At 32.1% G+C, this 17,302-nt stretch overlaps 1 protein-coding gene across 1 annotated transcript in view; it reads left to right on the top strand.

Annotated features, from left to right (window-relative positions):
* LOC143046876 (putative chitinase 10) overlaps positions 1 to 17,302 on the top strand; it is a 71,674-nt gene that overhangs the window by 22,985 nt on the left and 31,387 nt on the right. The window contains exons 10-19 of the mRNA XM_076219936.1: positions 2,646 to 2,712; positions 4,206 to 4,251; positions 4,667 to 4,846; positions 5,561 to 5,823; positions 6,223 to 6,347; positions 7,085 to 7,199; positions 9,712 to 9,897; positions 12,741 to 12,863; positions 14,325 to 14,649; positions 14,939 to 15,216. Coding sequence (XP_076076051.1) covers positions 2,646 to 2,712; positions 4,206 to 4,251; positions 4,667 to 4,846; positions 5,561 to 5,823; positions 6,223 to 6,347; positions 7,085 to 7,199; positions 9,712 to 9,897; positions 12,741 to 12,863; positions 14,325 to 14,649; positions 14,939 to 15,216 — 1,708 coding nt within the window. The remainder of the gene's footprint in view (positions 1 to 2,645; positions 2,713 to 4,205; positions 4,252 to 4,666; positions 4,847 to 5,560; positions 5,824 to 6,222; positions 6,348 to 7,084; positions 7,200 to 9,711; positions 9,898 to 12,740; positions 12,864 to 14,324; positions 14,650 to 14,938; positions 15,217 to 17,302) is intronic.

Genomic DNA, 17,302 nt, shown 5'->3' with positions numbered 1-17,302 from the left:
TTATTCCTTTATTTGTCTTTATCAATATTACTTTTACTGTTAAGTCCGTTTTTTTAGATATCCTTTTTGACGTAACTCTGTACTTATGTATCCCATCATACTTTGAACGGCAAAATTATTTTATGATGTGACTCTTTACCTATGTATCTTGTCATACTTTGAATGAAAAAAATATTTTATTTATTAATAGTACTTTTACTGTTAACCAACTTTTTTTGTGATATACATTTGACGTGACTCTGTACTTATGTATCCCGTCATACTTTGAACCACACTATTATTTTACTTATTAATACTTTATACTGTTTAGTCAGTTTTTTTATATCTATTTTGCGTGACTGTATTTATGCATCCCGTCATACTTTGAACGACAAAATTATTTCATGTCTACCTGTGCGAATTTCAAAAGCGCAATTTTACACCAGTACTCAAAACCCTCCTTCCTTGATGGGTGCATTTTACATAAACAAGTAAAATCGTATAATATAATCAAAATGAGGATGTTAATTTGATGTATGCCTTTTTGTGCCTCTTCGTTACATTTGTTGTTTTTATAGTGAATAAGATGATAACACAATGTTGACTGCTGTATCCCTATTTTTGACATTTTTAACTATTTTGTCTGTTTGTTTTGTTCACGCATCGGTGACAATAGAATGGAATGTTATACGACTGTCATACAAGTGAGAGGTTTAACTACCTATAAAACCAGGTTCAATCCACCATTTTCTACATTTGAAAATGCCTGTACCAAGTCAGGAATATGACAGTTCTTGTCCATTCGTTTTTGATGCGTTTTGTTATTTGATTTTGCCATGTGCTTATGGACTTTCCGAATTAATTTTCCTCTGAGTTCAGTATTTTTGTGATTTTACTTTTTATTAAACGCAATCAGAAATGTTTTGAATTGTTTATGGAAAGAACATCATTAATATATCTGAATGTGAAATTAAATTACCTGGCTTCTACGATCTTCTTGTTTTTGTCAAGTATTGAAAGGAGCTCCAACTCATATATGACAATAAGAGAAGAGGCGTACAGTTCATTCTCATTGGAAGGCCGACAATTTGTCTCCTAATTTAACAAATATATTGTCAATAAGAAACTCCAGCACAATGATCACTTAATTCAATGTGTAGCATTGTTTACACATTTTTTTCAGAGTAACAAAAAATGCCATGATATTGTTTTCCAAAAGTAATAAATACAAGGCGTGTGCTAACATTGTTTGTTGAAAAGCACTCTGGATTGTTTTGTATATAATATTTTTTAATTTCACTTTGGGAATTGTGGTTTACGGGGTTGAAATATCAAAAGTTTTGATAATTCTAGTTATGAGAAGGATTGAGTTCATTCCCATTGGAAGGCCAACAATTGGTCTCCTAATTTAACATATATGTTGTCAATAAGAAACTCCAGCACAATGATCACTTAATTCTATGTGTAGCATTTTTTACACTTTTTTTTCACAGTAACAGAAAATGCCATATTGTTTTCCAAAAGTAATAAATGCAAAGCGTGTGCTAATTTTTTGAAAAAACTAAGGATTTTCTTATCCCAGACATAGATTACCCAGCCGTATTTGGCACAACATTTTGGTATTTTGGATCCTCAATGCTCTTCAACTTTGTACTTGTTTGGCTTTATAAATATGTTGATATGAGCGTCACTGATGACGTAATAATTTTATGATGAAAAGCACTGTGGATTATTTTTTTAATGATATTTTTTAATTTCACTTTGGGAATTGGCTTGAATAATCAAAAGTTTTGATAATTCTAATTATGAGAAGGATTGATATTTAAAATAATCTATTATCATTTTAATTTTTTTACAAAATCCACATATTATATTTGATGTGTTTCCCTTAATTTTAGTTTGTAACTCAGATTTGGTTTTTTTTCTCATTCAATTTACGAATTTCCGAACAGCGGTTTATTACTGTTGCCTTTATTTATATCATTAGTCGAGTAAACAGTTTCACAATAATCATAAAGACCCTCTCTGACAGTGGACGGAATCTTTTGTCAATTTAATGCAAAATTCTTTTGTCAAACATGCAGATTAGCAATATACCAATGTGTGTTAGAAATTTTGTTAGGCTTAGGTATCCAATATAAACAAGTTAAGTCCTTCGATATGCTTTTCAATGTTTTGTTCATTGAATTAAATTCATTGTATAAGGCTATAATACAGACTATCTCTCGAATATCATGTCCAAGCCGCGAACAAATCTGGATGCGGAAACAGTCTAGTGTGCAGTTTTCTAATATTTTAATTGTTTGGATAATAAGGCATTGATGGCAGAACTTTAATTGTGTCTGTTGAAACATTTCTCCACTTTTTTTGACTCAGGGTGATTAACATGATTAAATGTATCACATACTGTGTAGACTTATCTACTATTAAGACAGTATTCTGGCCTCTGATTGTCTTCTGGTTATGTTTGTCATTAGTCTGCTGTATACTACCTCTCTTTAAATTCACATGCAGCTTAAGAAAATGGAAATGAAACTACAAGTCATAACTTTTAATTGATTTTATTTATTTCACATTAATTTATAATATCAATAAAACAGAGGCCTGTAAAAAAAGCACGACGAGCCATATAAGGAAATACAACCAACTGTCACTTTGATTTAAAGATTGAATGTTTCCCTAGACGTGAACAATTATTCCGTTCAAAATAAGACACAGTACTGCAGGATAATGGTAAGTTGAAGAAACTTCGTTATATTATCATATTATTGTATTGTTAAAACTAGTGCCTAAGTGAAAGATAAACTTATTTTTGAAACCATGATTTGATTTTTATTCGCCGGACGCGCATTTCGTCTATAAACAAGTAAAATAACAAAAATACTGAACTCCGAGAAAATGCAAAACGGAAAGTTCTTATCAAATGGCAAAATCAAATGATGAAACAAATCAAACAAATGGACAACAACTGTCATATTCCTGACTTGGTACAGGCATTTTCAGAACCTGGTATGATAACGCTAAACCTCTCACTTGTACGACAGTCGCATTAAATTCCGTTATATTAACAACTATGCGTGAACAAAACAAAGACACTTTAGAGGTACAACAGCAACACAAACCACACCAGCCATCAATTATGATAATAGTTATCGTGTATTTTTGAATAACCTAGCAACAAGATGATTTTAAAGCTTTTATAAACAGAGTGCAAATTTCAATTATTTATTGCAGTTAAAAACTCAGACAAAAAGTTGAAGAATAATATAATGTATTAGCCAGCTTCAATGATCTCCTATTAACAGAAGATAAGATGAGGTCATTGACTTGCATTTGAGATACGCATCTGCAATAACATTAACGGTACCAATTTTGCACCAGCTGCGCATTTCGACAATACATATCTCTTCAGGGATGCTCGTGGCCAAACTATTTGAAATCCAAAGCTTTTTATATAAAAGATGAAGAGCTATAATCTAAAAGGTCCAAAAAGTATAGCCAAATCCGAAAAACAAATCAGAGCTTTGCATGAGGAATATACATTCCTTAATTTATAATAATTTCTAACAGTTTGTAACAGCAAATTTTAATAACACAAAAAATCCGTATTTTCATGACCACCAGCCCACCAGCAGAGGCATCGACCCAGTGATAGCAATAACATTAACGGTACCAATTTTTCTGCACCAGGTTCGCATTTGGACCAAAAATGTCTCTCAAATGTGGTGGTGCCAAACAAGTTCTGAGTTTGTTGTTTTATTTTTGGATTTCTACCCTCTTTCTCTTTTATGTGGAACGGTAGTATTTATTTTATGCATGACTGTGTGTCGATATCTTAGTTTTTATTCTTGTAAGTATTATGAATAATGAATCATATTATTCGTTATTTCCTTTATCGAAGCATTATTGTTTGTCCCATCAATATGGCTGTTCTTAAAATTTCTTTAATATGTGATTAAATAAAAAAAAATTACATTTTTGAGCTTTCTGTGTAAATCATATTAAACAGTTATAAAATGATTAAGTAAAAGAGGTTCAAAATGTACAAAGAAATATTTATTGCCCTCTTGTTCACTTTTTTTCTCACTATTATATTGTTCATTTATTACGTCCTTATTACTTTTGACCATTATTATAAAGCGCACATATATTTTTATCAGATATTGTCAGTAACAAATCTACAAAAGTCTGTTATTGCATACAGCTTTATAATATTTTCCATTCAGATGAACAGATACAATGGCCTGGTTTTCTTAATTGTAATGGCAACTGGTAAGTTTGATTGCGATATATTAGAACAAATGCAATGTTAATACAATAAGTTTTACTTTGAGTAAAATAAAATAAGGTTACAAACAAGGACAATGACATTTGTTTAGCTTGAAATGTTCCATTAACTGTTAAAGATGCATGTTTGATTATTCTTCATTTTTATCTAAACGTTATATCCACTGTGTATTTTACACAAATTCAATGAATAGTTGTGAGTACTATCCTACATCGATTTCTTTGAAACTAAAAAATAAACACAACATAAATCAAATAAATGACAACTTTGAAGCCTAATTGACATGCAGGATGTTGAACACTGATCATAAATGTGAATGAAGAGTCAAAACACATTGTTTGTCTATTTTGATATTGCATGATTGAATGTATTCATATATCTTTGAAATATAAATTACAGTCTATGGAAATTATAAACGAGTGTGCTACTTTTCAAACTGGGCCCAGTATCGGGATGGGATTTGGAAGTACATGGCTAGTGATGTTGATCCGTATCTTTGTACTCACGTAATATATGCTTTCGCCAAGGTTGTGGGAAACAATATCGAACCGTATGAATGGAATGATATCAATGAATGGGGTAAGTTATTCAAAACATCTTAAGGGGGCTAGTGGGTCTAAATAATTTTTTTTTTTATTTAATCGCCAAGGTTGTGGGAAACAATATCGAACCGTATGAAAAGAATATTATTTTAAGTTACAATATAAAATTAAGAATGGGAATTGGGAATATGTTAAAGAGACAACCAGACAAACAAGAAGATAACAGCCGTAGGACACTAATAGGTCTTCAACGCAGCGAGACTATCCCGTACCCGGAGGTAGTCCTCAGCTGGCCCCTTTAAAAAAAAATTGTCCACTAGTTCGGTGAAAATGTATATTTTTATTTATCACCACCGGACCGGAATCTCTGCTGGTGGACAATCTGTCCCCGAGGATTCTACCAGTCCGGTAGCCTAACAGCATGAAAACTAGTAGAAAAAATAATATTATACTGGATGACACGACGCCCAGGATAAAAAGACCCCGATTTTGTTTTTTGTCCATGGATTTATGAGTTTTGAACAGCGGTATACTACTGTTGCCTTTATTTATTTGTCTCCTATATTTGCGCTACTGGTTCTTTTTCAAACTACATTTTTAATTGATTTTTTGTCATCAATAACGAAGAAGCAAGAAATCTATATTTTACCAAAGAAATTCATTTTTTTCAACATTTTATTTGATCACTTTCTTATTCGTTCAATAATTGTATTTGGGTGGTAATGTTAAAACAGTTTCTTTGTTTCAATAGGTAAAGGACAGTATGATATGATTCGTGATGTACGAAGTAACAATCCCTCCTTAAAGGTCCTGCTGGCTATCGGAGGTTGGAATCATGGAAGTGACAATTTTACACTTATGGTAGCCACTCAATCTAATATAGAGGAGTTTGCTACAAATTCAGTGACATTCCTCAGGGCTAATGGTTTCGATGGTTTAGATCTTGATTGGGAATATCCTGCAAACAGAGGGAGTCCTCCAGAAGATAAACAGAGGTTTACTGATTTAGTACAGGTAATATTATTCAGTTTAGATAATTTGCAAAGAACATGCAAAGCAAACGTGCATTTATGAATTTATGAATAACATAATAAGTTGTGAAAAAAAGTAATTTAAATCATCAAGTACTATTTATGAACCATGATTCAGCAATTATATTAAGGAAGTCCTTGTTTTATATGTAATCTACATAAAGCAAAACAAAAATCACTGGACATAATCTTATTGTAATGTCAAGTGATACTTTGGGGGGGTTTATGATATATGTTCATGGTAAAACATTTCAAATGTGAAAAACTCCGAAATGTACTGTGCCAATACGTATTGCAAAAAATTGTCTAATGTCGTGTTAAAATTGTAAATGAATTGTATGATTAGGCCAATAATGATTTTTTCTATATTTCAATATTTCAGACATTACGTACAAGATATGACAATGAAATGTTGATTTCCGGTCGATCACGTCTTCTGTTGACAGCCGCTGTTGCAGCCGGTCAATCTACAATAGAAAGTGCTTATGAAATTAACAAAATAGCACAGTAAGACTTTTAGTCCTTATACCAAATTATATTCCTAAAAACCTTGTAAAAATGCCTTCTTTCTCTGAAAGCCGTGTAAAAAACACTTAATATGTATGTTTTGTTTTCATTTTTCTTGTTCGTAATAGTAAGCAATATTATGTTCAACAGATATAGGAAGATGTGGTGTGAGTGCCAAGGAAACAACTCTCCATCCAAATAACAATTTATAAAAGTGAACCATTATAGGTCAATGTGCGGTCTTCAACACGGAGCCTTGTCTCACACCGAACAACCAGCTATAAAGGGCCCCCAAAAAAATTTTCCCATTGGAAAACCAACGTTCTTATCTATATAAAAAACGAGAAACGAGAAACACGTATAAATTACATAAAAAAACGACAACTACTGTACATCAGATTCCTGACAGCATACAGCATACCATGTGATTAAATCAGTGTATTTAGAAACAACACAAACATACTACATATCTACCAACATTGTATCTCAGTCATTTGATTTTCCCCTGCAATACAATGTTTATTCTAATGCGGTTTTCGTCTTTATTAATTTTTTTAAGGGTATTTTTTCCGTTTACCAAATATTATAGTTAATCCGAATACATCGTTTATTTTGTTTCTGTCATCAGTCATGAATCTTATGATTAAGTAATGTTAAGGATCATAAAATGTGAAACTGTCAATTCAAAAACAATACAAATGTAAAAATATAATTTTTCAATATTCTATCACTTTCAGACATTTGGATTTCATCAATCTCATGTCATATGATTTGTTCAGTGATTACAACAGCGTTACACAACATAACAGTCCCTTGTACAAATCGTTATCTCCGAACGAGGCCTTTAACGTTGTAAGTATACAGGTCCGTTATACAGATATATGTCACCTATCAACGCCTTTTATGTAGTATATAAATCTATAGTTCCTTGCAGAGCCTTATAAGGGGCGACAGATCCGAAATGAACTTTCAAACTCATATAATAAACATAGACTATCAACATCATGGCTAAAAACGAAAAAGACAAACAGATAAACAATAGTACACAAAACACAACATAGAAAAAAGACCAAGCAACACGATCCCCAACACAAACTGGTGGTAATCTTTGTTACTCCGGAAGAGTAAGCAGATCCACATATAGGGCACCCGTCATGTAGTACGTATAAATGTCCGTAATACAAGGCCCCTTTTAACGCCATTAATGCAGTAAGTATAAAGATCCGTTATATGGAAATGTAGAACAACGTTCTTAGCACCAAGAACGTTAATAAAAAGGATAAAATGTCTGATTTTGTACATGCATTTACCGAAAAAATTAAACCTTTGTCTATATCTAGCCAAACCTTTCACTTATAAGACAGATGCTTAGAGTTCCATAATTTCGACAATGATAGTTGTGCAACCCATGCAGATATAACAGGCCAGCAGTGAACTATGCAAATAATCACAATGGACATATACAACAAAATTATCCAACACAACTTTATAAAAAAAAAGACATCAACAAAGGGGGGTGTAGCTCTGGGTTAAGACACCAATAGAAAAGAGGTTGTAGCTCATAGAAAACACACCAACAGGAAAGGGTTGTATCAAACTTACAAAGACGACGAGAACTAAGGTTTTTGCATACTGTATAAATAAAATTGAGAATGGAAATGGGGAATGTGCCAAAGAGACAACAACCCGACCATAGAATAAAACAACATCAGAAGGTCACCAACAGGTCTTCAATGTAGCGAGAAATTCCCGAACCCGGAGGCGTCCTTCAGCTGTATAAAGCATATATCCTTTTAATCAAGTACAAATTATGTAAATTATGAATACAAGGGTAAGAAAAATTGAAGCAAAAAAAATGCAACACTCCCTCTCTCCTGAAGCACACGACGCCTATATTTGCGTCAGTATATAGGTCCTTTATACAATGCTTATACAATAATTTCGCTTAGTAAAGAGGTATGTTATACAATAACTGGCTTGTGAACAGCAATCTTCTATTCAGGAAGCTATGACAGTAAATGTGTACAAACTCCGGAACTCGATATACAGATGCGGCTTGGATCTTTTTTGTTGTAAAACAGTGCTCTCAATATACACTAAATAGACTATATAAGGTGGTACCTAACACTACAGGGAGATAACTATGTAAAGTCAGCTAAACGTTTTAATTACGTTGTGTTGTTAAAGGGATATTAAGCTTCTTAATGATCAAAATGAGTGTTTGTCAAACTGCTATATAATCAGTGTAATTTTTCTAATAGAAACGGTTGGTTCAAAAATTTTAAAACTTTTATATTTTTGTCAAAGGGTCAAAGTAAATACTTTGTCAAAATTTTAAGAAAATTAACCGAGCCAAATTAATTTTAGTTAAAGTGTTAGGTACCACCTTAAGTCAATATTCTTTGTAGAACGTTTGATTATGCATGACAGCAAATTGGACGTCCAAAAGAGGATGCAAATTAGAGTAATCAATTCAAGATGACATCATTCTGATTAAAAAATTTGAGGTGTGATCTTCAATTTAAGGCCGAATTTCAACATACTCTTTCACCGATGAAGAACTTATCAATTTTTTAATAACTAGAATGCTCAGATAAAATCCTGATTAGTTGTCAGTCAACCTCTCTTTTTTATATAGAGTGGGGTACTTATTTTCGCCACAAGTTTCCATGTTTTCTGCAGTTTATGGTTAGGTCTGTATGTTTTTGAAGTAAACTGATATTTCTATATGAACATAACACCAAAAATAAAATATTTTTAGCTTGAAATCGTATTTCTTTAAAAAGAAATCACCTGAAAAGTTAGATTAAAGGCTATATGAAATTTCCTGATGTTTTGTCAAAGGGGGACACATTTTCGCCGATTTTACACATTTATTTAAAACCAAATAACTGCAGCTTTAAACAATATTTATCAAATCAACTCTATGATAGATGGATAGCAGACATTTCAAAGATGTAAAGAACTAAAATTTAAAGGACAATCAGTCAAAGAATTACTAAGAAATATTTCTTTGAAATCGTATTTTTCATTCAGGAAATTGGCCGAAAATCCTAAATCTGTTTTTTGGTCCTTTGCGGTAAGTGCCGAAATGTGTCCAAGTTTAAAAAATAATCATATTTGTTATAAAATATAATGTACCGCCATATTTCTTTCATTTCAGCCATCATTTGAAGTTTTTACACATAGAAATCATAAAACGGTGATTATGAGCACCCCACTCTATAGGTTTCGGTGGGACAGAATATAAACAATATTTCTAAAGAAAGGCGTAAACAATTAATAGAACGAGCAACATACAATTAAAAAAAACCAGGTAGTACAGAAGGAAATTGTGTGAATTAATTCTATTTTTCTATTTAAGGACTTTGCTATCAAAATGTGGTTAAATGGAGGAACACCGAAAAACAAACTAATACTTGGGATTGGAACATATGGAAGGTCTTTTGTGTTACAAAATACAGCTCAGACAGGATTTGGTGCTCCTACAATGGGAGCAGGAACACCAGGAACATTTACAAAAGAAAAAGGATTTCTATCATATTACGAGGTAAAAGATCGACGAAAGATACTAGAAGGACAGTCATAAATCATAAATAAACTGACAACGCCATGGCACAGACATACAATAGGACACATGGCACAACATAGAAAACTAAAGCAGTAACTTATGTCTGGTAGCAAACAATACCTTTAAATGATATTGAATGTTACATCGTATTTTATATGATCTATCAATCAATCTATAACTTTCCAAAAATTAAGAATAAAGTAGTATAATAGAATAAATATAATTTAAGCTGTATCCTTGCCCCCAATTGAAAATACAAATGGGAAGATTGATATACCGTGAGCTAACAAAGTTCACACCTCAAGTCAGACATTTCTGTGGCATATTCATAGGCATTGTATATAAAGTCTCAAGTCAGACATTTCTGTGGCATATTCATAGGCATTGTATCTAAAGTCTCAAGTCAGACATTTCTGTGGCATATTCATAGGCATTGTATATAAAGTTGAAGACCTCTAAATGTTCTTCTTTTGCTTTTTTGCAGTCTCATTAACGACAAAACTCATGCTTAGTTTGTCATTCCACAGTCCTAATGTTGTAGATTATTAACGACAAAAACCATGCTTAGTTTGTCATTCCACAGTCCTAATGTTGTAGATTATTAACGACAAAACCCATGCTTAGTTTGTCATTCCACAGTCCTAATGTTGTAGATTATTAACGACAAAACCCATGCTTAGTTTGTCATTCCACAGTCCTAATGTTGTAGATTATTAACGACAAAACCCATGCTTAGTTTTTCATTCCACAGTCCTAATGTTGTAGATTATTAACGACAAAACCCATGCTTAGTTTGTCATTCCACAGTCCTAATGTTGTAGATTATTAACGACAAAACCCATGCTTAGTTTGTCATTCCACAGTCCTAATGTTGTAGATTATTAACGACAAAGACCATGCTTAGTTTGTCATTCCACAGTCCTAATGTTGTAGATCATTAACGACAAAGACCATGCTTAGTTTGTCAATCCACAGTCCTAATGTTGTAGATCATTAACGACAAAGACCATGCTTAGTTTGTCATTCCACAGTCCTAATGTTGTAGATTATTAAATCTCGTTTTAATCTAAATACTGATATAAAATGACGCATTGATTAAGAACTATAAGACATTAAGGTTTTTATCCGATACGACAAAGGCTAATTTATATGAAATTGGCTTATTCGTTTAGGCCCTTTATTGTCTTATAGTCCTAACAATAATGCGTATTAGCATCCCTTGCTTGTAAATGTTGCAGTTTGAGCATTTCTTTTTAAGATATAGCACCGGAAAAGCTCGACAATGATAAAGTGTGCATTTCATTGCAAACCACACAAAAGATATAATATACTCACGATAGCAAACTAATTTTATAAGTCCTTTTAAATATGAACCAAATATATAGATTACCTTGGCTGTACTTGACAAAACCTTTCGGAATATTGTTCTTTGCTGCTGTTTAACTTTTACCTTAATTTATTTGTACCAGTCACCTTTTTTTATTTCAGGGCCGTTGATTGGCCTTTTCTCGTCTAAATGCGTGTCTGGCGTAATAACAAACTTAGTTTACTTTACTTTTTCATCTGAGCGTCACTGGTTACTATTGTTTGGACGAAACGCACGTCTGGCGTATTAAATTTTAAACCTGGTACCTTTTGTAAGCTTATATTCGTGTGTTTCTCTGTCCTATATGTTCTCTAATTTATTTGTATTGTAGTCCTGTCATGTAATGTTGTCATTTTAATGTTATATTAAATATTGCCATAAAAGCGGGAGTTTTGGAATGCCACAAATCAGGTTCAACCCACCATTTTTTTCTTAAAATGTCCGAAGTCAGGAAAATGGCAGTTGTTATATTTTAGTTATATTTGATGCATTTACCTTCGTTTTAGTTTGTAACCCGGATTTTTTTTTCTCAGAGGGGTATTAAGTTTTATCCTTGTTCAACTGTACGTCGGTCCCAAAAATAAGTTTCTTTATCTCGACATTATTTTCCCTAAGCAACTGTTATGAAACTTTTTAACATTGCTTATTATCACCAAACACAGATCATTTATGAATGTGGAAAAAATGTCAAGTTTAACATTACTTTGCCTCAACCAAATATTCTACACAAAATGCCTATTCCAAACAATTTAGAAACAGGTACGAATATTGTCATTTAACCATTCTCAAGTTATTTCCTATTATCAATGGACAATTTACTGAATATGCCGTATATTTACAAGAAGATCCATATGTGTACCATGTAAACATGCTTCTTTTAAAGTAGCCCACAGTTGCGTCATTATAAAATTATTTTGTTAAGACTTTAGACAAACTGGTTCTTATAATAAAATATTTCGTTATAAAGATATTTTTGGTCGATGCAACTGCTGATGGAGATTTGTTACCCCGAGGGTATCAACAGCCCAGAAGTCAGCATTTCTGTGTTGACTTGAGTTATCATTTATATGTTTATGATTATAAATTAACTGTTAGCTAAAAATTTTAATTCTTTAAATACTAAGGCTTTTCTACCTCAGGAAGATATTACCTTAGATGTATTTGGAAAAAATTTTGGAATTTTTGGACCTCAATGCTCTTCAACTTCGTACTTTTTTGGCCTTTTAACATTTTATTATTCGAGCGTCACTGATGAGTCTTTGTAGACGAAACGCTTGTCTGGCGTAAATAAATAAATTTGAATCCTTGTATCTATGATGAGTTTATGTATGCATAAAGGTTCTAGCCACAAATTGAAAATTTCACAGCAATTCGATCATCAGTCACGTGATGTGTTTTCAAGGAACAACGAATTAAAAGATTTCGATCTGTGTAATCACTCTTTGTGTTTCGACAGATCTGCTCCAATATCAACAATCAGGGATGGACAGAAGGTTGGCTTGATGATCAACAAGTACCATATGCCTACAAAGGTGATCAATGGGTTGGTTACGATAATCCTAGAAGTGTGGCATTAAAGGTAAGATATAACCAGGATTTAAAACATGGAAAAATATTCCTCTATTAATCCCAAAACAATTTGATTGATTGATACATTGCTGAATGCTTAACTTCAAATTACAAATAGCACCTGCATGTCCAAGAAAATAAGTTGATATTGACATACGCAGACATATTTTTTGTTCTAGTCTAAGTCAATTTAACGTCTAGTCTATCAGGTCAGTTATTAACAACACATGTTAACAGTTTTATTGCTGAGCTATTGCAGCGCTACAATAGATTGGAAACATTTTTCACCTCGCCACATCCTAGATGACCTTTCCAAACTCAAGCTTGTTATTAATGACTATCATTTCTGTTTATTGGTTTTTCATAAATTAGGGCGTTTTTTTTTTGTTTAGGTTGTAATATTGTAATATTGTGGTATTCGATAGCTGATGCTATGGACATTGTACATTGTTGAAGCCGGTATTTTGCTTAATTCCACGGCATTTTTGCTCTGCTGGAAATCAGAATAACTAAAAACACACTTTATTCATAATGCACCAGAAACTATTTTTCTGATTCTAAGATTAAAATTATGTGTGCTAATTCATAAATGTTTAATTCTGAATTGATGTACATGGTGGACAGCAACAAAGTTAAACAACAATAACTGTGCAACATGTTCCTAGCTTTGGACATACACATAGAAAAAGAAGCGATTTTTGACTTATTTGATTCATTTCAAGTGTGTTGACCTCGTACATTGGAGTTTAAGCACATCATCAGAGGATGCTGTTTTATTCGATTAAAATGGGAATTATTTAATAAGCAAATAAAGGCAACAGTAGTATACCGATGTTCAATACTCATAAATAGATAGAAAAAACCCAAATCCAGGTCACAAACCATAACCGAGGGAAACGCATTAAATATAAGAGAATGGGAACACAACATTAAAATGTAACACACACAGAAATGAACTAAGCATTAGACAAAATTCGACGAGAATAACAAATATAACATAAACCCTAAATGCATGAATTTGGGATAGAAAAGAAAATAAGTATATCTCAAAAAGACAAAATGAGACAAAGTAAAGGTCATCGTTTTTTACTGTCAAGCAGTACACCCCCTACGGTATCTATTGCAAATGCCTCATTAGTGGTCAGAGAGCAAGAAAAAAAACCTTGTGCAATTTCAAAAAAATAGATACTAGTACTTATAGATCCGTCTGAAATACAATGTAAAAATTTTATTTTTGAAGGTTGCTTATTTTTAAACAATAAGCAGTATCGTTTTTACTAAAAATTCTTATTTCATAGATACATTGAAAATCAAACGTGCATTTAACTTCATAACGTTTTTTAAATGATATTGGATTTAAATTATTGGCCTCTAACGAAAATAAATCCTGAGAACAACATCTACATCAGCCAAAGTCTTTATGATATATAATAACGAAAACATATTTAAAATTCTGATTTGATTATTATAGACAAAGTATGTCATGGACAACAATTTAGGCGGAGGTATGATATGGGCAGTAGATGTTGATGATTTCAATGATGTATGTGGGCTTGGAAAATATCCGATTATAACAACAATGAGGAATGTTTTCAATGGATCTGTGGTTCCTCCTGTCTTTCAATCTACAAGCCCAAGCACAACGCCACCAACTAAAGGTTCAACAACTCACTCATCTATAAAGGTATCAACGACTAAATCTTCAACTAAGATGTCGACGACATATACATCATCAAAGGCAGAAATGACTGATTTTACGACAAAGATATCGATAACTGATTCAACTAAATCATCAGGTATCAAAGATTGTTTTAGAAAGTACTGCTTTTTAAATTTTATCACAATAAATTGCATTCCTGACCTAGAAAAAGTAATTTGGCCTTATGTCACAATACGCTATTTCTTTGAATTATATAAACCGTGCTGTTAACTATCTTTGCAAAGTATTGGGCCATCATTTATATTATCTAGTTGAAAAATAATTTTTTTTAATTTTTTAGCATTCTCACATTTGGATTGAGTTTGTGTCATTAGTACTGTATTTGTATTTGATAAAAAAATGTTTTCAATCTGCATTTTTTCTAGGCTTTCAAGAATGTTGTGAAAGCAGTAACAGATCAGTAGATGTTGTTCTTGGTGTGTTACTGACGTTAGCGCTGGCAACAGTTATAGTGCTTCTCCTTTTCATCTTCAAACTGAAAGGTTATGAGGTCGTTCTGTTGCGTTTTTGTATACAGAAGATAAAACCAGAACAGTATGACAACTTGAAAGGTCCAACTGTATTGCCGAATGTTGGTTATATTTATGACGAAATTAACATAGAAGGTGAAACTGATCAAATTGGTACGAAGGAGCCAAAGTATTAACCGTCGTTCTTCATTCGATTTCATTACACTGATTTCAGCAAACAAGTTCAACAATGTTTTATATCTAGAAATATGTCTATAACATTAGTAGCATTATCATTGATATGGTTATAACTGTAAATTAACTGTTAGATTAAAATTTTCGAAAAACTAAGGATTATTTACCCAAGGAATAAATTACATCAGTTGTAACTGCTAAAATCTTATGCTCTTTTTCATGTAATATCTTAGTGCTTTTTTAATTTTTTTTACTTGAGCAACATTGAAGAGTCTTTTGTTCGCATACTAACTCATCATAGATATTAGGATTGAAACTTTATATTTGCGCCAAACGCGCGCTTTGTCTACAACAGACTCATCAGTGATGCTTGAATAAAAATAATGTTTAGAGCATTGAGGATCAACAATTCCTAAACGTTTTGCCAAATACAGCTAAGGTAACCCATTGCCTAGGTATTTCAGGTAAGGGGTATGCATTTTTGATCATAGTGTTATCTTTTATTTATTTTCATACAATTTCTAGCCCTATCGCGCGATCGGTATCGGTCTTTTCAAGCAAAAAATGTCCGTCTAGCAGCACCGTCATACTCATGGTTGTAAAACATTTAATTCATAATAGCGGAACTCGACCTATCTGTCTAGTGCAAGGTTTATTAATGACATTTTAAGCTGTTCTTTTTACAATTTTCGTTTGTTTTGTACTGCAAACCCGTTACGTTTTTCGATAATGTTGAGCCAGCAGAAACTAAAATTTTGTTATGTTAAAGTTATTGTATTTTTGTCTTTTATTTTTGATAATGTGTTTGGAGTTTTTTTGTGCCTTTTGTGTTTTCTTTGTTATATAGGACTTGTCTCTGCATTTGTGTTTTCTTTGTTATATAGGACCTGTCTCTGTATTTGTGTTTTCTTTGTTATATAGGACCTGTCTCTGTATTTGTGTTTTTTTTGTTATAAAGGACCTGTCTCTGTATTTGTGTTGTCTTTGTTATAGAGGACCTGTCTCTGTATAAATACATCTCATCATTGTGTTATTGTGCTTAAGTAACTTTTGTATTCTTTTATTTTTGCTAATGTGCTTTGTATATATGCCTTTGTGTGTTTCTTTGTTACATATTTCTTGGTGTTTATAGTGATAAATATTATAACGCAACTTTGACTGCTGACTCCCCCATTGGTTTTACATGTTTACCTTTTATAACTGTTTGTTTTGTTTACACATCGTTGTCAATAAAATGAAATGTTTTGCGACTGTCATATAAGTGAGTGGTTAAGCCACATATAAAACCAAGTTTTGTCCATCAATTTCAACATAAGAAAATGCCTGCACCAAGTTAGGAACATGACAGTTGTTATCTATTCGTGTGAAGTGTTTTTGACTTTGCCATTAGACTTAGGACTTTCTGTTTTGAATTTTCCTTGGAGTTAAATATTTTTGTTATTTTGTTTTGCACCTACTTTTATTTTGAAAGGTATTTGGTACACATATAATGTAGGTAATCTAATAACATGTAATCGTTTTGATTGCATTATGATTGTCAATAAAGAAAAGTCCAAATCAGTAATGAATTATCATATTTCATTACATATTTATTGAAAAATATATCCTAGGAACTTGTCACTTTCATTTGATCCTTGTTTAGCTATGATCTGTGTCATTTAAATGCACACTACAATTTCCGTGTTTGCCAATGCATGTCCAGTTTGTTTTCCAATTCTACAAGTTTTATTTATGGTTTCTGAATAAAATACATCATATACTTTAAGTCATGTGCTTCAGTTTGCCTTATAATTCGTCGTGCATTATATCTTTAGTTGATCAAAATCTCGGAAGCATTAAATTGATAACACGTTGTTTACATTTATGTTTTGTATCATAACTGATTTTTGCAGGCATAACCTTTTCCATCGTATTCACAAAAATTAAAAGATAATATAAACACATGTTACTACAATTACAACACGATACATAAACAGAGGTATTGATTTTATCAAATTATAATATGTTAAATGACTCAAATTTATTTCAATTCTTATCTACTTATTTTGATAAAATAAAACCTCAAACATTTCTGAAAAAAAACCC

This window comes from Mytilus galloprovincialis, chromosome 9 (assembly GCF_965363235.1).
Source record: "Mytilus galloprovincialis chromosome 9, xbMytGall1.hap1.1, whole genome shotgun sequence".
Lineage (NCBI taxonomy): Eukaryota > Metazoa > Mollusca > Bivalvia > Mytilida > Mytilidae > Mytilus > Mytilus galloprovincialis.
The sequence above is the reverse complement of the archived record's forward strand: the minus strand, read 5'-3'. Positions and strand labels throughout refer to the sequence as shown.